This window comes from Meles meles, chromosome 4 (genome assembly GCF_922984935.1).
Source record: "Meles meles chromosome 4, mMelMel3.1 paternal haplotype, whole genome shotgun sequence".
Taxonomy (NCBI): domain Eukaryota; kingdom Metazoa; phylum Chordata; class Mammalia; order Carnivora; family Mustelidae; genus Meles; species Meles meles.
The window spans coordinates 106,385,717-106,406,406 of NC_060069.1; the positions used below are offsets into that span (position 1 = coordinate 106,385,717).

The following is a 20,690-nucleotide window of genomic DNA, read 5'->3' on the forward strand; positions in this document are numbered from 1 at the left end:
TAAAGGTGGATCAGTGGGTAGAGGGATCCTGGAGTCACATCACCATCTCCCTTTATTCCCAGCCCCAGGGTGGAAAACACCTGAAGTGTAAAGGCCAGGCGGATTCCAGAGCAGGGCAAGCCCCACTGTACACATAAGTTATTAATGTTTAGCTGTTTCAGGATACTTTAAAGCCTTCTTGGTGCAGGACTGTCTTCCCCCTGCAGTGTCCTGTGAAACCGTAGCCTGGCCACCTTTCTGAGCATCATCTTTGTGCTCTCACTCTGTCACTCCGTGGCTGCCTTTGAGGGGGACAGATAATTATGTAAGCAGCATGAGTTTCTGATGAACAAATTAAGGCCCATATTTATCAGTAATAACGAAGTAACTGCTTTCTCTTACAGTAGATAATGAAAAACTGCAGGGTGGATTCATGTTGTGCTTCCTGGATGATGGATGTGGTATGAATCCTGGTAAGTTAATTATCTGGATACCTAACTGGCTGTTCGGAGAAACAGTCAGGAAACCCATAAAATAAATAAAAATAAATTGAGCTATCTATGCAAAAACAGGTATGGAGCTATTAAGGGAAAATAAACCCTAGACTTAGCATATTGTTGAACTTTCTAGATTTAAATATTCCAGCTGACAGAGTAAATTAATTGTAATCATCTAAACCAAGCCAAAAAGGGAGTGTAGATAAATACTGCAAGAAAGATGAAAAGCAGCAGGTATGATTATGTGTGAGCAAAAACATCTGGGAGGCGGGGTAACTGGATGGATTTGGAAGTTATTTGAGCCCACCCTTCAGGTATTGCTTGCAAGAGCCCTGAGGCAGTTTCCATTGCCTACAGGCTGTTTTTAATTTTCTGCTTAACGTTGAGGAAGAGGTTACCTTTTCTTGTTTTTAGTGGTAGATTTTTTTCTTGGTATGTTCAAAGGTTTAGTAGCTTCAGTCAGCTATTCTCACCATAATGAATACATCTACAATTCTTTGCACGATTTCTCTTCTTCTTTCTTTTTTTTGGGGGGGGGGTACCTTCAAGGGTAACCAAAACGCAACACACAGTAGGGGCACGATACCAGTTTACTATGAAATTGAAATGTTACTTCTTCTGATAAGAGCGTTGAGTCATTTGGGATAACTTATCCCGGAATTCTTATTTAATACTTGTCTATGTCCCACAAGACAAGGTGGTTGACTGCTAGGTTAAAAAAAAAAATCGTGAGGGGAGTTTTAGTAATAGGGAACAGTTCTGGTCTTTTCTACAGCAGTGGAAAGCATTCTTGTCACTTTTGGAAACTCAGAATACAAAGTAAAGCAGTTATCTTCTTGCCAGTCTCTGAAGTACTCTCTTGGTATGAATAGTCAGAAATTATTAGCAAGCTTAGAAAATGGCCACATATCTTATTCAGGTCTCATTCTAACTTTGTTGGGATAATTTTGATTTCTCCAGGTGATTTTGACTCAAGGTATTGTTGGTTCCTTAGTGTTTAAAAGAAAGAAGAGAGTTTGTGAGAAAAATCATGATGAAAAAAAGTTTTGTTTTTCACTTCTGGGCTGACCGTTAAATTCATTTTTCTGAATATTTAGATAACAGAATGTATGATATATTCTAAGTCACTTCCTTAAAAAAAAAAGAAAATAGAAAAAGAAGCAACTCCTTTTATAATATGGCCATGAGCAAAATGATGAAAACACAGAAAAGTGGCAAATGTACATCTTCAGAAGAAACTCACACTTCAGTTGACATATACAGGACTATTTTTAAAAAGCCCGCTATCTCAGTGGTGAGAGAGCAATTCCCATTAATATTGATTGGAAATTGGGGCACCTGGGTGGCTCAGTTGGTTAAGCATCTGCCTTCTGCTCAGCTCATGATCCCAGGGGCGGGGCATCTGGCTCCCTGTTCAGCAGAGAGTCTGCTTCTTCCTCTCCCTCTGCCCCTACGCCGCCCCCCCTTGCCCAGCTTGTGCTCGAGCTCTCTCTCAAATAAGTAAATAAAATCTTTAAAAGAAAAACATTGATTGGAGATCAAGTAATAAGTTGGAAGGAAAAGTTTATCTGATGACTGAAGATAGAACCTGTCTGTGGCCCAAACTGAGTTAAATCAACCTTGACCCAGAGCGTAACTGCAGGACTGGCTTCCAGTCTTCCCCATTATGGTCCATTCCTCACACAGCGATCCCAAGGGTATTTTCTTTTAATAAAAATGACCTCGGGGCACCAGGGTGGCTCAGTTGGTTAAGATTAAGCATCTGCCTTCAGCTCAGGTCATGATCCCAGGTTTCTGGGATTGAGCCCCGCATCAGGCTCCCGCTTGGCAGAGATTCTGCTTCTCTTTCTCCCTCTGCTACTCCCCCTGCTTGTGTGCCTGCTCACTCACTCTCCCTGTCAAATAAATAAAACCATTTTAAAAAGATATCTATAATATAAATTATCACCTCATATCCTTCCCCTGCTTAAAACCCTTAGTGGTTTTTCATTACTTTGGGATATAATTTATACTCCCCAGTAATGCTTCCAGTTTCTCGCATTATTTAGCCTTTGTCTACCTCTTTGACCATTTCTCCTGGTGCTCACTCCCTTGCTTATAACACTCCAGCCACACCTGCTGGCCCATCATTTGTAGCTCATTTCAGATGTCACCTCATGAAAGAAGCCTTCCCTGATCATTCTGTCTGAGGGCCACACCTCTGTTAATTCTCTATCACATTACCCTGCTTTTATTTTCTTCACTAATGTTCTTAGAAATTATCTTGTTTGTTTGTTTCTAATCTGCTTCTCCTACCATGACATAAACTTGTGGGCAGGGGTCATGTCAGTATTCTGTATCAGTTCCCAGAACTCCAGCCACCATACGTGGGAGTCTGGGAGGCGTTCTTTGAAAACCACAGAATATGGTCTCTGACAGCCTTGGATTGTTATCCTTGCAGTCGCATTCATCAGCTGTTTCACCTTGGATGCATTATGTTTACTTTGAACTTGAATTTCCTCATCCATAACATGCAGATCATCATCATAGTATCTATTCTGTAGGTTTGTTATAAATGTTAAATAGGCAATGCATGTAAAATATATGATATAGTCCCTAGCATATACTAAACAGTAAAGGTAGCTAATATTGTTATTATGGATACCCTCACTGAATACCCATCCCTTTATAAGAACATGTGATAAAATGTCCAGTTGGCTGCAGACAAGCAGAGTGTCTGCACATAGACTGACACAGGTCTTTGGGCTACCCTCAGAGCACATATTCAGGAATGCCAATTGGGAGACCCGTTTCTATCCTTCCCTATTTCTCTAGGAGCATTCTGGTTTCTGGAGGTATGTATATTTTGAAGTTCAGGAGATTCTTCTCTAGAATTCCAGAATGTTCTGGAGAGATCTGGAGAATGACTCAAAGTCTGGAACAAGTGGCCCTTCATCCCCAGTGAGTGTCGGACCAGAAGCCATTCTGCCCTGCTCAGTCTTCCGTGGAGCTGGCTAAGGGCCACATTAATGGAAAATGATTAGTGGTACAGATAATTATAACACTTATAATTAATTGGCACTTATTAAGTGTATTGTATTCAGAGTTTCACAAACAAATGATCACATTTAATATATTTGTCTTCATCAACAACTCTGTAATATCGGTCTTAGTACTTCTTTAGAGATGAGGAAATCAAGACTTAGAGTTTAAACTCTGTTTACCCAAGGTCATGTGGCTAGGTCTGTCTGACCTCTTTCAATATATTACAGTTAAGATCCTGGTCAGAATGTGAAGCCTGTCTCTGGGCTCCACATAGAGCTGTATGTGGCCTGACCTAAGACGTATGGGTTTGTCCTAATGTCCTGAGATACGTGTGACATCCTGACAACTGGACCTATGGTCAGTGTCAATGACTCTTAATTTCTAACCACCTAAATGTCTGTCAATTATAGAGGAAGCTTCAGAAATCATTTACTTTGGAACATCCAAGAAACGGTCATCAGCCTTGAAGTTTATTGGGCAATATGGTAATGGTCTCAAAAGGTGAGAATTTTGTTTTTTTTCCTTTAAAGCATGTATTATTGATACTAGGAACAATTTTAATTTAAAGGCAGTCTTACACAGAATGCTCTAGGTTTGTAAAGCTTTAAAGATGTATATAAACTGAAGGGTCCTATCTTGTTTTGGGATTTCCATACCAATAACTGACTTGGATCTTTATAACATTTGTAAATTTAATTCTCACATAGGGGATGGATCATCTCTCGGTGTGGTAGCAGAAGCCCTGTACTTCAGAGCTTCCTTGAATCTCTGTGTTCTCTTGTTTCTCAGAGCGTGTGTTAGTTCAGGTGTAATATGTGTCCACAGCTTATTTTATTAGTCTGCCTCGATGGAAGGTGAGGACAAGAGTAAATTGTCACCCATTTGACTCCTGCTACGGGCACATGATTGTTCTTTTCTTGAGTCCTGGACAGCACCTTAATTCTAGCAGTCCTGTCTTAAGCAAGAGTATAGAGCTGGATTGGTTTAAATTCATCTGCTCTACTTGGAGAAAAAAAAAAAAATCATTATTTTCACCCTTTTGGTGATGGGTCAGCAAAACAGGGGCATTACTTCTGTGAAAGAACAGTTCATTATAGTGCAGTTTTGTGCCTGCCTCTTTCTTCTTTTCAGTGTTTAAGATGTAAACTGGTGTGTTCTTGATTTTTAATATAGTGGATCCATGAGGATTGGGAAGGACTTTATTCTTTTTACCAAGAAGGAAGAGACGATGACCTGCGTGTTTTTTTCTCAGACATTCTGTGAAAGAGAAGGTCTTACTGAGGTAAGAGTTGAGATTTTTCCTTTGGTTTCCATAGTAACAGTGTTTTTTCATTTACTATCTCAGGAGGTGAAGTCTACAGTAGTTCTTTTCTGATTATGATTTAGAAATTTAGGAATGTATTTGGGAAATGGAGAGAAGGTGGCTGGACATTCTGGGCAGGTCATTGGAAGCTGTCCTGTTGACCAATCTTTTTTTTTTTTTTTTTTTTTAAGAAATCCATTGGCACTTACTTTTCTTGGGTAGTATTTTTTAAAATAGATTTTATTTATTTATTAGAGAGTGCAAGCGTGAGCACAGTGGGGGCCAGAGGAAGAAGGGAAAGCAGCCTTCTTGCTGAGCAGGGAGCCTGATGCATGGCTCGGTCCCAGGACCCTGAGATCATGACCTAAGCCAAATCATATGCTTAACGAACTGAGCCACCCAGGTGTCCCCCTGTTGACCCTTCTTGAGTGGCTTATTAACTCCTAGGCAGTTTTCAGAATGTTATTTTCATTATCCATATACCTGAATCTCCCAGCATAAGAGGCTCCCTTTGGCACAGTGAGCTTTATGGAGGGAGCCTGCAAAACATTTCCCCTATTTATGCCATAAATGGGTTATCATTTTATTTTTTTTATTTTTAAAGGTTTTATTTATTTATTTGACAGCGAGAGAGAGAGATCACAAGTAGGCAGAGAGGCAGACAGAGAGAGAGAGAGAGAGGGAAGCAGGCTCCCTGCCGAGCAGAGAGCCCGATGCAGGACTTGATCCCAGGACCCTGAGATCATGACCCGAGCCAAAGGCAGCGGCTCAACCCACTGAGCCACCCAGGCGCTCCTGGGTTATCATTTTAAAAGTAAATTTTGGGGGCACCTGGGTGGCTCAGTGGGTTAAAGCCTCTGACTTTGGCTCAGTCATGATCCCAGGGTCCTGGGATCGAGCCTCCCATTGGGCGCTCTGCTCAGCAGGGAGCCTGCTTCCTCCTCTCTCTCTGCCTACTTGTGATCTCTGTCAAATAAATACATTTTTAAAATCTTTAAAAAAATAAATAAAAAATAAAAATAAATTTTGGATTAAAAGACTTGGAATACAAAATCTAAAGAAAATGAGTGCAGAATGGACTTAAAACTGAAACCCCAGTGACCATAATTTCAACTCCATAAGCTCTGCTTTATTAATTTGCAGTGTCTGTGCTTCGCTATTCAGAATGTCAGTGTAATTCAATAACAGCAAATGCAGGTTAAGAAACTACCCAGCACTTCTACCCTGTGGAAGGTAGAAAATCAGCAGGAGATCATCTGACCATCGAAGTGGTCACAAAATATAGGCAAACACATGTGAATTGGACACATAACAAAATAAGGGTGTTTAAGAAGAATGGTGTTCAGTATACTCATGGATTTCTGCTGTTACAGAATTGTCAAAAGCAGTGGTATGGATGGAGAGATTAGAGAGCTTTGATTGTTCCATGAGGGTTTTATGGAGTGAGTACCACTTGCTGCTGGAAAGGCTTGTATATGGAGAGAAGTGGCATGCACAACTCTCAGACCTGAACAGGAGTATGGGGCTGGAAGGATGGTGGAACTGTGAGGTTGTTCCTAGGGATGCAGCATGCCCATGGGCCGTAGTGGGGTCAGATCAGAGAGGCAACATTTTGTAGGCAATAGGGAGTAGCTGAGTGAGAGATTGATAGAAAGAAAAGCAATGGTTTAAGAATTGATGTTGCCATTTATGTATGTAAAGGCATGGAAAATTGGGCCAAAGCTGAGGTTATAGCTCTCCTAAAATGGGCCATTTCCCCATTAAAAAAAAAAAAAGGCAAAAAAACTAAAACCAGCAACCCCTTCCCATTTCTACTTCTACTTCTACCCAGGCAATCTCTTTCCACAATATTAGCTGATTTTTTTCAATGTTTTCCTGCATATCGCTGTATAACATACTTACATTGCTACTTGATTTCATGTATTATGTATTACCTGTTCATTATAAAAAGATTTCTATATTATCTCCTCTGTATTGCACATACATATCTTTCCAATTCTCTACCCTCAACATAGCTCCATTGTAAGTTTATGCTAATGTTCAGTATTTACATTGTAAGACTGTATAAACACTATTCACAACTATATCCTGTCATAAAGTTTTTTTCCTTTTTCTGCACAATTTTTATTCTTCCTGGAATTAATAATTGTCTGCTTTGTGTTCTGTGTACTTACCGCTGTCACTGAGTACTTGCTTGGTTTTCTGTCTTTATCACTATGTTAGTTCCAGTCTCCAGCTGCACTCTTCTCAATCCCACCTTCCTGAAGACTTCTGGAGTCTTCTGTGCTACCCTCACTCCTGGTGGTGTTCCGCTGTGCTCCTAGGACCTGCCCTTACCAACACATCCTCTGTTACCTTTCTTTCTTTCTTTCTTTCTTTCTTTTTTTAAAAGATTTTATTTGTTTATTTGACAGAGATAGATCACAAGTATGCAGAGAGGCAGGCAGAGAGAGAGAGAAGGGAAGCGGGCTCCCTGCTGAGCAGAGAGCCCGATGTGGAACTCTATCCCAGGACCCTGAGATCCATGACCTGAGCTGAAGGCAGATGTTTAACCCACTGAGCCACCCAAGCACCCTTCTCCATTAGCTTTCTTAACAAGGATGCATGAGAGGTCAAGTATTTTGAGTCTTCACATGCATGAAAATATTTTTATCCTACCTGAACACTCAATGATAGTTTGTCTTGGTGTTATTTGTAGGCTGAACTGAATTTTCCTTCAGGAACTGGAAACCATTGCTCCATTATCATCTTATTTCCAATATTGTCATTGAGAAGTCTGAAGCCATTTTAATTTCTGAGTCTCTTCTTATCCTCTATCTACTCTTTGAAGTCCGTAGAACTTCTCTTTGTCTACTCAGAACTACTCAGAACTACTCTTTGTCTCCAGTGTTCTGATTTAATATTTTGCTTTTGGATGGGTGTATTTGCATCCATTGTGCTGGTTGCTTACTGGACTTTTTCAATCTGGAAATACATGTCCTTCAGTTTGGGAATATTTTTCTGTAATAGCTAATGATTTTCTTCCATTCATATTCTCTTTCTTTTTACAACTTCTCTTCTTAGCTCTTGGACATCTGGGACTGGTTCTTTGATTTTCTTATCTTTTTGCTCCTATTTTCTGTGTTTTATTTTCTGGGAGGATTTCTAACATTTATTTATTTATTTATTTATTTATTTCTAACATTTATTCTTCCAATCTTTTTTTTTTTTTTTTTAAAGATTTATTTATTTGACAGATAGAGATTACAAGTAGGCAGAGAGGCAGGCAGAGAGAGAGAGAGGAGGAAGCAGGCTCCCAGCCAAGCAGAGAGCCCGATGCGGGGCTCGATCCCAGGACCCTGGGATCATGACCTGAGCTGAAGGCAGAGGCTTTAACCCGCTGAGCCACCCAGGCGCCCCATTATTCTTCCAATCTTATAAATATTTTTCTGTAGTCATATTCTTCATTTCTAAGAAGTGTCTTAAAGTCTCTCAGTATTCTTTTTTTTTTTTTTTTTTTTTTTTTTCTTTCAAACCCTTGTGTCGAGGGCTGACTTTCAATAGATCGCAGCGAGGGAGCTGCTCTGCTACGTACGAAACCCCGACCCAGAAGCAGGTCGTCTACGAATGGTTTAGCACCAGGTTCCCCACGAACGTGCGTTGCGTGACGGGCGAGGGGGCGGCCCCCTTTCCGGCCGCGCCCCGTTTCCCGGGACGAGGGGCTCTCCGCACCGGACCCCGGTCCCGACGCACGGCGGGGCGCGCCGCGCCACGCAGGGCGCGCGCGGCGGCCCGCCGGCGGGGACGGCGGGGGACCGGCTATCCGAGGCCAACCGAGGCTCCGCGGCGCTGCCGTATCGTTCCGCCTGGGCGGGATTCTGACTTAGAGGCGTTCAGTCATAATCCCACAGATGGTAGCTTCGCCCCATTGGCTCCTCAGCCAAGCACATACACCAAATGTCTGAACCTGCGGTTCCTCTCGTACTGAGCAGGATTACCATGGCAACAACACATCATCAGTAGGGTAAAACTAACCTGTCTCACGACTATTCTTTTTTAAAGACATATAGTTCTGTTTCATGGATACAGTATTTCCTTTTAGCACTCTGGGTCTTTCTTTCTTTTTTTTTTTCAAGTTTTATTTATTTTTTAAAATTTCTTATGATTTTTTTTTTTAAGATTTTATTTATTTATTTGACAGAGAGAGAGATCACAAGTAGGCAGAGAGGCAGGCAGAGAGAGAGGAGGAAGCAGGCTCCCTGCAGAGCAGAGAGCCCGATGCGGGGCTTGATCCCAGGACCCTGAGATCATGACCTGAGCCGAAGGCAGCGGCTTAATCCACTGAGCCACCCAGGTGCCCCTATTTTTTAAAATTTCTTTTCGGTGTTCCGAAATTCATTGTTTATGCACCACACCCAGTGCTCCATGCAATACGTGCCCTCCATAATACCCACACCAGGCTCACCCAACCTCCCACCCTCCTCCCCTCCAAAACCCTCAGTTTGTTTCTCAGCATCCACAATCTCTCATGGATCGTGTCCCCCTCCAATTTCCCCTGACTCCCTTCTCTCCATCTTCCCATGTCCTCCGTGTTATTTAGTATGGTCCACAAATAAGTGAAACCATGTGATAATTGACTCTCTCTGCTTGACTTATCTCAGTCACCATAATCTCTTCCAGTCCCATCCATGTTGATACAAAAGTTGGGTATTCATCCTTTCTGATGGAGGCATAATATTCCATAGTATATATAGACTATATCTTTTTTACCCATTCTTCCATTGGAGGGCATCTTGGTTCTTTCCACAGTTTGGTGACTGTGGCCATTGCTGCTATGAACATTGGGGTACAGTTGGCCCTTCTTTTCACTACATCTGTATCTTTGGGGTAAATACCCAATAGTGCAATGGCAGGGTCATAGGGAAGCTCTATTTTTAATTTCTTCAGGAATCTCCACACTTTTCCACAGTGGCTGCCCCAACTTGCATTCCCAGCAACAGTGTAAGAGGGTTCCCCTTTCTCCACATCCTCTCCAACACATGTTGTTTACTGTCTTGTTAAATTTGACCATTCTAACTGGTGTAAGGTGGTATCTCCATGTGGTTTTGATTTGAATCTCTCTGATGGCTAGTGATGATGAATGTTTTTTCATGTGTCTGGTAGCCATTTGTATGTCTTCATTGGAGAAGTTTCTGTTCATTTCTTCTGTCCATTTTTGGATGTCATTATCTGTTTTCTGTGTGTTGAGTTTGAGGGGTTCTTTATAGGTCTTGGATATCAGCCCTTTGTCTGTATTGTCATTTGTGAATATCTTCTCCTATTCCATGTGTTGCCTCTTTGTTTTGTTGACTGTTTCCTTTGCTGTGCAGAAGCTTTTGTTCTTGATGAAGTCCCAAAAGTTCATTTTTACTTTTGTTTCCTTTGCCTTTAGAGATATATCTTGAAAGAAGTTGCTGTGGCCGATGTCAAAGAGGTTACTGCCTATGTTCTCCTCTAGAATTCTGATGGATTCCTGCCTCACGTTGAGGTCTTTTATCCATTTCGAGTTTATCTTTGTGTATGGTGTAAGAGAATGGTCAAGTTTCATTCTTCTACACATAGCTATCCAATTCTCCCAGCGCCATTTATTGAAGAGACTGTCTTCTTTCCACTGGATATTTTTTCCTGCTTTGTTGAAGATTATTTGACCATAGAGTTGAGGGTCTATATCTGGGCTCTATACTCTGTTCCACCAGTCTGTGTATCTGTTTTTGTGCCAGTACCATGCTGTCTTGGTGATCACAGCTTTGTAGTAAAGCTTGAAATCAGGCAATGTGATACTCCTAGTTTTGTTTTTCTTTTTTCTTTTTTTTTTTTCAGTATAACAGTATTAATTGTTTTTGCACCACACCCAGTGTTCCATGCAATATGTGCCCTCCCCCCACCACCTGGTTCCCCCAACCTCCAACCCCCCGCCCCTTCAAAACCCTCAGGTTGTTTTTCAGAGTCCATAGTCTCTCATGGTTCATCTCCCCTTCCAATTTCCCTCAACTCCCTTCTCCTCTCCATCTGCCCTTGTCCTCCACGTTATTTGTTATGCTCCACAAATAAGTGAAACCATATGATACTTGACTCTCTCTGCTTGACTTATTTCACTCAGCATAATCTCTTCCAGTCCCGTCCATGTTGCTAGAAAAGTTGGGTATTCATCCTTTCTGATGGAGGCATAATACTGCATTGTGTATATGGACCACATCTTCCTTATCCATTCGTCCATTGAAGGACATCTTGGTTCTTTCCACAGTTTGGCAACCGTAGCCATTGCTGCTATAAACATTGGGGTACAGATGTCTCTTCTTTTCACTACATCTGTATCTTTGGGGTACATGCCTAGTAGTGCAATTGCAGGGTCATAGGGAAGCTCTATTCTTAATTTCTTCAGGAATCTCCACACTGTTCTCCAAAGTGGCTGCACCAACTTGCATTCTCACCAACAGTGGAAGAGGGTTCCACTTTCTCTACATCCTCTCCAACACACGTCATTTCCTGTCTTGCTAATTTTGGCCATTCTAACTGGTGTAAGGTGATATCTCAATGTGGCGAGAGTGGACATCCTTGTCATGTTCCTGATCTCAAAGAGAAGGCTGTCAGCTTTCCTCCATTGAGGATGATATTCGCTGTGGGCTTTTCATAGATAGATTTTATGAAGTTGAGGAATGTTCCCTATATCCCTATACTTTGAAGCGTTTTAATCAGGAACTGATGCTGTATCTTGTCAAATGCTTTTCTGCATCAATTGAGAGGACCTGTGGTTCTTCTCTCCACTCTTATTGATTTGTTCTATCACATTGTAGAATACCGCTAATCTCAGTAAGGTCCCCCTGACAACTATACCTGATAGATCCTCTAATCCAGAAATGCTTTGTTCTGCTCTTTCCAGAGAATAAACATCCGATCTCTGTGGAGGTGGGGGAGCTAGTGCCAGATGGGGATCTGGATGCTACGTCTGTTTCTCTTCCCCTTTCTCCCATCCCCAAAGTGAACTCATGCCATCCATCTCTGAGTTTTTTAGGGTATTCCAAATAATAATCAGGCTGGTTTTCTCTTCTGGCATGGGCCTCAGATTGGTTTTCCTGGATTTGCTGCCATGTACTCTTCAGCTTCTAACATGCTGATGCTGTTGTTCCTTTTGCCATCCTACCCACATTTTGTTAGGGGCTGAAGTAGATTCCATCTGTCACCACAGTCTACAATGGAGCCTTTTAGAATAAAACTCTTGAGTATATATAATTAGTTTGTGTCTCTTTCTTATAAAACTAGAATACAGGGGGAAATAAACTTTTAACTTTGTGTATTGTACTTTGGCTAGCTGAAGAATGGACTGAATTAGGATCAGATGAAAGGATGATGGTTTTTATTTGTGTACTTTGTAGTAAATTGATGTGTGTATGTGTGTGTGTGTTTTATAGGTTGTGGTTCCAATACCTTCATGGTTAACAAGAACCAGAAAATCTGTCACAGATGATCCTCAAAAATTTTCAACGGAATTGTCTATAATTTTTAAGTACTCTCCATTTAGAAATGAAGCTGAACTGATGCAGCAGTTTGATGTGATCTATGGGAAATGTGGTAAGATCATCAAAACTCTGCAGTTTTTTTTTAGAAGTATTTTGTTTTTAGTATCTTTCAAAAGATACTCTACATACACTTTTATATTTTTTTCTATTTATAATACCATGCAGGATCTCACATGGGGGCAGTCATTCATTGTATCCACAGGAATTTTGTCTTAAGTGAATGCAAACATGAATAGCTCCAAGTCCCTGACACTGGAAGAAAGAGTTGTACTTGGATGAGCTTGGTGAAGGCTGGATAAGAAGGGGTGACATAATCTGTGACCCCAGGGAATCCGTAGTCCCTGCACTACATAGCAGAGTTAGGACATGCTTACTGCAGGGTCTACGACTAGATGATCTCACATATATAAGACAGTTAGCAGTTTATAAGCCAGTGAATCCAGCTTTCTGAGGCATAGAGTTTCTGTTTATTCTGTATTCTTTCAACCTGCACCAGCTTTCTACTCAACATGTAGAATACCCTGTGTCTACTAACATTTTCCAGTGCCAGTCTTTCTCTAGATGTTTGCCTTTCTTATCTGGAAACAAGAAGAATCCTACTTTAGAGAAAACTATGTGCATTTTCCTTTTTGGAACTCCTTGATTTAGATAATGTTTTTAGTGAAATTATTTTTTTTAATATTTTATTTATTTATTTATTTGAGAGAGCGCAAGCCAGGGGGAGACATAAAGGGAGAGGGAGAAGCAGACTCCCTGTTCCACCCCACGACCCTGGGATCATGACCTGAGCCAAAGGCAGGTGCTTAACCTACTGAAATTCTGAAAAATTTCTTTCTGACTTGGCTTGTATTACGTTCAGAATTTCTTCTTTAATTTATGGCATTTTGTTTAAAAATATTTTTTGTCATCCTTTCCCTTTTAGAGGAAAACTAGTGGCAATTCAATAAATATTAATCTTCTTAATGTATACATGTTATACTTTTTTAATTTGGGGGGAGAGAGCGGATGCAAGCAGTAGCGGAGGGACAGAAGGAGAAAGAGAGAGAGAATCTTAGGCAGGTTGCACGCTTAGCGCAGATCCCAAGTTGGGCCTTGATCTCGCGACCTGGAAATCATGACCTGAGCCGAAGTTAAGAGTCAGACCCTCAACCCACTGAGCCACCCATGCACCCCTAAACATGACATAATTTAAGGACAGCTAATGTAACTTGTTAGCTGACTTTTAATTGTGAAATACTCATGTAAGTACTAATGCAGTGTGTACTGTTTCTTGAATACTTTTCTAAATGTTTTATTAAAAATTAACACATTTGGGGCACCTGGGTGGCTCAGTGGGTTAAAGCCTCTGCCTTCGGCTCGGGTCATGATCCCAGGGTCCTGGGATCGAGCCCCACATCAGGCTCTCTGCTCCGCAGGGAGCCTGCTTCCTCCTCTCTCTCTGCCTGCCTCTCTGCCTAGTTGTGATTTCTCTCTGTCAAATAAATAAAATATTAAAAAAAAAAAATTAACACATTTAATTCTCAAAATAAATCTGTTGTGTAGATTAGAAAAAATTAGGTTCAAAGAGGTTAGGAAACTTATCTGAGGTCATTGTGCTAGTAAATAAATAGTTGATCCAGGATTTGGACACAGGCAATCTTAGTCACTGTGCTGTTAGTTCTCTCTTGTGTTTTAGTACTACCAAGTGAAGTATAATTGGTTGTTCTTTTAATTTCACTGACAATCCTGTTTGCCTTTGTATCATAATCAATTTTGTAAAGAATTTGGATTATTTTGTTAACTATGCTGTAGAGCTGGGGTCAGCAAATGTGGCCTGCAGGTCAAACCCAGTGATGCTTGTTTTTGTAAATGAAGTTTTATTGGAATATAGCCACACTCATTCATTTATGTATTCTCTGTGGCAGCTTTCATGCTACAGTGATGGAGGTGAGTTGTGAGTAGACGTGGCAGAGACCATTTGGCCTGCAAAGCCTGAAATGTTTGTTATCTGGCCCTTTACAAAAAAAGTTTGCCAACACCAGTTATGGGGTCTAAAAGCAGTTCTTTGTATCTGTACAAATTTTAAAAACTCATCTTTGTTCTTAGGTGCATTGATTATAGTTCCACCAGTGAGACCTTTACCTACAATACAAATTTTAGCTCAGACTCCTAACGGTTTTCATAATGCAAATTATGAAAAGAGTGCTAAAGTGTAGAATCTACATTGAGAGACTTACAATGAATTGAATAGGAATAAGCACTATAACGCAGAAACTCAACACTCTTTGGCAGAGAGTGGAATTTGCCGTGAGACTTATATCTTGGAACTTACCTAGGCATATTACTTACTGAAGTACAGAAGGAAATTTGGTCTAGAGTCAACTTAATTCCATAGATGAGATAATAGCACTATAACTAATATTTAGTGTAATTAAAGTATCTACAAGTCAAACATCCTTTTTTTCCTACTAGGTACTTTGCTGGTTATTTATAACTTGAAGCTTTTGCTTAGTGGAGAGCCAGAGTTGGATATTAAGACCGACAAGGAAGATATACTAATGGCTGGAGCTCTTGAGGAGTGAGTAGTGTTTGTGTTTTACAGAATGTCTCTCAGTGATGGCAGCAAGCTGACTTTGGAGCTCTGTGTCCGAGGCCCTTGTCCTTAGGTTCTAGGAACCTCCCCGCTAGGTTCTAGGACAGTTCATTTTTCCCCAATTACTGATGAAGTAAGTTAGGCTAGACTACTGATTGCTAAACCTGGCTGACTCTCTGAATGACCTGGATAGCTTCTTTTTTTTTTATTTATTAATATATTTATTTAATTCTTTTTCTTTTTTTTTTTTATTTGTTTATTTACAGCATAACAGTGTTCATTGTTTTGGCATCACACCCAGTGCTCCATGCAGTACGTGCCCTCCCTATTACCCACCACCTGGTTCCTCAACCTCCCACCCCCCCACCCCCCCCCACCCCCGCCGCCCCTTCATAACCCTCTGGTTGTTTTTCAGAGTCCATAGTCTCTCATGGTTCATCTCCCCTTCCAATTTCCCTCAACTGCCTCTCCTTTCCATCTCCCCATGTCCTCCATGTTATTTGTTATGATCCACAAATAAGTGAGACCATATGATACTTGACTCTCTCTGCTTGACTTATTTCGCTCAGCATAATCTCTTCCAGTCCCGTCCATGTTGATACAAAAGTTGGGTATTCGTCCTTTCTGATGGAGGCATGATACTCCATTGTGTATATGGACCACATCTTCCTTATCCATTCATCCGTTGAAGGGCATCTTGGTTCTTTCCACAGTTTGGCGACCGTAGCCATTGCTGCAATAAACATTGGGGTACAAATGGCCCTTCTTTTCACTACATCTGTATCTTTGGGGTAAATACCCAGCAGTGCAATTGCAGGGTCATAGGGAAGCTCTATTCTTAATTTCTTCAGGAATCTCCACACTGTTCTCCAAAGTGGCTGCACTAACTTGCATTCCCACCAACAGTGTAAGAGGGTTCCCCTTTCTCCACATCCTCTCCAACACACGTTGTTTCCTGTCTTGCTAATTTTGGCCATTCTAACTGGTGTCAGGTGGTATCTCAGTGTGGTTTTAATTTGAATCTCCCTGATGGCTAGTGATGATGAACATTTTTTCATGTGTCTGATAGCCATTTGTATGTCTTCGTTGGAGAAGTGTCTGTTCATATCTTCGGCCCATTTTTCGATATGATTATCTGTTTTGTGTGTGTTGAGTTTGAGAAGTTCTTTATAGATCCTGGATATCAACCTTTTGTCTGTACTGTCATTTGCAAATATCTTCTCCCATTCCGTGGGTTGCCTCTTTGTTTTGTTGACTCTTTCCTTTGCTGTGCAGAAGCTTTTGATCTTGATGAAGTCCCAAAAGTTCATTTTTGCTTTTGTTTCCTTGGCCTTTGGAGACATATCTTGAAAGAAGTTGCTGTGGCTGATATCGAAGAGGTTACTGCCTATGTTCTCCTCTAGGATTCTGATAGATTCCTGTCTCACGTTGAGGTCTTTTATCCATTTCGAGTTTATCTTTGTGTACGGTGTAAGAGAATGGTCGAGTTTCATTCTTCTACATATCGCTGTCCAGTTTTCCCAGCACCATTTATTGAAGAGACTGTCTTTTTTCCATTGAATATTTTTTCCTGTTTTATCGAAGATTATTTGACCATAGAGTTGAGGGTCCATATCTGGGCTCTCTACTCTGTTCCACTGGTCTATGTGTCTGTTTTTATGCCAGTACCACGCTGTCTTGGTGATCACAGCTTTGTAGTAAAGCTTGAAATCGGGTAACGTGATGCCGCCAGTTTTGTTTTTGTTTTTCAACATTTCCTTAGCAATTCTTAAGAAGTATAGGATTTTGTCTTATCTCAGACTGTGTTGAGTCAGAAATCTCTCAGTATCAGGCCCAGGAATCAATATTTTTCACATGTTCCCCAGGTGACTCAGAGGTGGCTGCACATTTGGGAACCACTGGAATAGCACCTCTAAGCTTCTCTAATTCCTAAACTCCTATTTGATGAATATCAAAACTGAAAAAAACCCTCAGAGTTCATTATCCATTACATGTCATTAAAATTGGGCATCAGTTGGTGCCTGGGTGGCTTGGTTGGTTGGGCCACTGCCTTTAGCTTGGTTCGTGATCCGGGAGTCCCGGGATTGGGTCCTGCATCAGGCTCCCCGATCGGCCAGGAGTCCTCTTCTCCCTCTGACCCTCTCCCTTCTTGTGCTTTCTCTCTTACTCTCTCTCACAAGTAAATAAAATCTTTAAAAAAGGGGGGAGGGCATCAGTATGGTGTGAAGCGAAAAGAAATAGGACCAGCTGACAATTCAGAATGACACTATGTACTTCATAGTTGTAGTTTATGAGTAAATAAATTGACACATCATTTTCCCTGGCTATTAGGGATCCATAGGAAACAGAATAAGGAAGCATTGGCGAGCATGAGTGAAAAGGATGGAGAAATAACGAAACAGTGACTGAACCTAAGTTTCTCCAAAATAACTTTGTATTTGAAACTTATCAGCTTGAGCCCACAGTCTCTTAGTGTCAGAACTCTGGAGCTAGAAGGGATTTTGAAGGAGTTAAATTCAGACTGATTCATTTTAATTAAATACTGGTATTGTCCAGTGGAAATGGAATGAGAGACACAGATATTAACCCTATATGAAACCTAAATTTTCTAGTAGCCTCATTAGGAAAAGTAAAAAGAAACAGGTCAAATTAATTTTAATAATGTTTTATTTAATCTGTTATATATAAAGTATAATTTTAATATGAAAAATATTAGACATTTTGTACCCCTTTTCCTATTAAATCCTTGAAACCTAGTGTGTTTCTTACACAGATAGCATGTGTCAGTTTGGACTAGGGCCAAACAGCCACATATGGCCTAGAGGCTACCATATTGGACAGTGAAATTTTAGATTAAGAGACTGAGACTCGTAAATACATAAAATTAACATAGAATTTCTTCTGTCTTTGAGGTGAAATTTGAAAGTCCCTTCCGGTTAGAAAATTTAATGTTTGATAATGCGCTTTTAGATTATCTTTTCTTTTTTCTAATTTGTATTTTTCCTCATTTCATTCTAATGTATTATTCTTGATTTATACAGAAATGAAGGTTTTTGTCTCTTGGAAACAAAAGTCCAGCCTCATTACTATTGTACAAATGCTGGGAACCCTTTTGGCAACATTAACACGCCGATATCTGAAAGGAGGCCCAGACCTGTTACTGGCACCTCCATTACCACCTCCTCCTTCCCCCGGCCCTGCCCTTCTAATAGCCGCTTCCAAAACCAATATCTCATGCTCTTTAAAAGCTCTGAACCCAAATTTTCAAACAGTTATCGGTCAGAGTGCCTTGGCATTTCAGCACTAGCATCAGAAAACAAACACATTATTAGAGGAATAATCTGACAGCTAATTTCTTTGGGAAAAAGTTCTTACTGTTTCCAGATTGTTTAATGAAGTCAGAAGCTTCTTAAGCCATTTAAGCACTTAATCACAAAATGAAGAAAATGGGTCAGACCAGGACATGTACAGTTTAATTTTGGAACATTGACCATGTTGGATTTGTTTTTTGATTTTTCAACATTTTTTGTAGTTTCATCATAAGAAAGGCTTTTTAAAGAAAGGGTGGAGGATTTTTATGAGGATGGGTTGTTGTAAAGAGGAGACATCATTTCTCTACCAAGGGTGCTATCTATACATTTCATGGCTTATGATACGAGTCTCACAGTAGTGCGAAAGAGGGACAGCAGTACCACCTCCTGGGGGGGAATGATGTATAGTTTCCCCTCTGAAAAGTCAGTGGGTCTGACATTAACACGCAATCCCTGTTCATTAAGGGGTTGGAAAAATGTTAACTCTTATAGCTGAAAGAATACTCTAGTCGAAGATGGATCTTTCTCTAACTCTTCTTCCATTTATGACTTCTGATACTTGAACTTCTGATCAAGTACAGTTTACCTAATCTTGGTTTCAAGAACAGGTGGTTTAGTAATGTAACAACTCCTTTGCCATTTCTTTTTCTTGTGGTTATGGTGTCCCCTTAAAGCCCCTGGGTATGATTCTTCATCTGTTCTAAACAAGTTTCAAACCTTGTAACTATGCAGTTTCCACCTTTGGTCTTAGAGGGTTTGGTCCTGCTGATTTTGAAAATAAATTTCTACATAGAAATAAGAAAATTAAAGGCTTCAGACTTTTTTTTCTGACATGTTTTCTTCCAATTTTGTTTAGTATAAAATCAAAAGAGAGACAGTATTTTTAAAAAATTTTAAAGAAAAGAACTTATCATAATTGATTAATAATTTTTTGTTATTCAATTCGGTTTTTTTAAGTGTGATTTCTCCTTTTTTTGCATTTACGGTATGCTTCTGAACTTTAAGTTATTATGTAGTCTTGGTAAGTCTCATTTTATAATGATTTCTTGATAAGTGGTTTTACAATAGTGCATTAAATTGATTCATCATAGATTCTATAGCGATTTCATTTTTGGTAGTAGCATGGGTCCAAGTGTTTTACATTATTTTTAGATAATTTTTTTTTGCTTTTATATTAACTTATAATGTATTTTTTTTCCATAGGGGTACAGGTCTGTGAATAATCAGGCTTACACATTTCATAGCACTCACCATAGCACATACCCTCCCCGCTGTCCATAACCCCACCACCCTATCCCTAACCCCCAACCCCCAGCAACCCTCAGTTTGTTTTGTGAGATTAAGAGTCTCTTATGTTTTGTGTCCCTCCCAATCCCATCTTGTTTCATTTTTTCTCTCCCTTCCCAGCTGCGACCCCACACCCTGCCTCTCAAATTCCTCTTATCAGAGAAATCATATGATAATTATCTTTCTCTAATTGACTTATTTCACTCAGCATGATACCCTCTAGTTCCATCCACATTATTGCAAATGTCAAGATTTCATTTTTGATGGCTGCATAGTATTCCATTGTGTATATATACCACAGCTTTTTTTTCCCCATTTTATTTATTTTTTCAGCGTAACAGTATTCATTCTTTTTGCACAACACCCAGTGCTCCATGCAAAACGTGCCCTCCCCATTACCCACCACCTGTTCCCCCAACCTCCCACCCCTGACCCTTCAAAACCCTCAGGTTGTTTTTCAGAGTCCATAGTCTCTTATGGTTCGCCTCCCCTTCCAAATTTTATTTATTCATCTGTTGATCGGCCCCTAGGCTCTTTCCATAGTTTGGCTATTGTGGACATTGCTGCTATAAACATTTGGATGCACGTGCCCCTTTGGATCACTACATTTGTATCTTCAGGGTAAATACCCAGTAGTGCAATTGCTGGGTCTATTTTCAACTTTCTGAGGAACCTCCATACTGTTTTCCAGAGTGACTTCACCAGCTTACATTCCCACAACAGTGTAGGAGGTTCCCCTTTCACCACATCCTCGCCAACATCTGTCATTTCCTGACTGGCTAATTTTAGCCATTCTGACTGGTGGTATCTCATTGTGGTTTTGATTTGTATTTCCCTGATTCCAAGTGATATTGAGCACTTTTTCATGTGTCTGTTGGCCATTTGAATGTCTTCTTTGCAGAAATGTCTGTTCATGTCCTCTGCCCATTTCTTGATTGGATTATTTGTTCTTTGGGTGGTGAGTTTGATAAGTTCTTTATAGATCTTGGATACTAGCCCTTTATCTGATATGTCATTTACAAATATCTTCTCCCATTGTGTTGGTTGTCTTTTGGTTTTGTCGACTTTTTCCTTTGCTGTGCAAAAGCTTTTGATTTTGATGAAGTCCTAATAGTTCATTTGCCCTTGCTTCCCTTGCTTTTGGTGATATTTCTAGGAAGAAGTTGATGTGGCTGAGGTTTG

At 40.4% G+C, this 20,690-nt stretch overlaps 1 protein-coding gene across 1 annotated transcript in view; it reads left to right on the forward strand.

Annotated features, from left to right (window-relative positions):
* The window catches only part of MORC1 (MORC family CW-type zinc finger 1), a 190,733-nt gene that overhangs the window by 18,737 nt on the left and 151,306 nt on the right, over window positions 1–20,690 (forward strand). Inside the window, exons 4-8 of the mRNA XM_046003678.1 lie at window positions 384–452; window positions 3,911–4,001; window positions 4,674–4,782; window positions 12,231–12,390; window positions 14,790–14,895. Of these exons, the coding sequence (XP_045859634.1) occupies window positions 384–452; window positions 3,911–4,001; window positions 4,674–4,782; window positions 12,231–12,390; window positions 14,790–14,895 (535 nt within the window). The remainder of the gene's footprint in view (window positions 1–383; window positions 453–3,910; window positions 4,002–4,673; window positions 4,783–12,230; window positions 12,391–14,789; window positions 14,896–20,690) is intronic.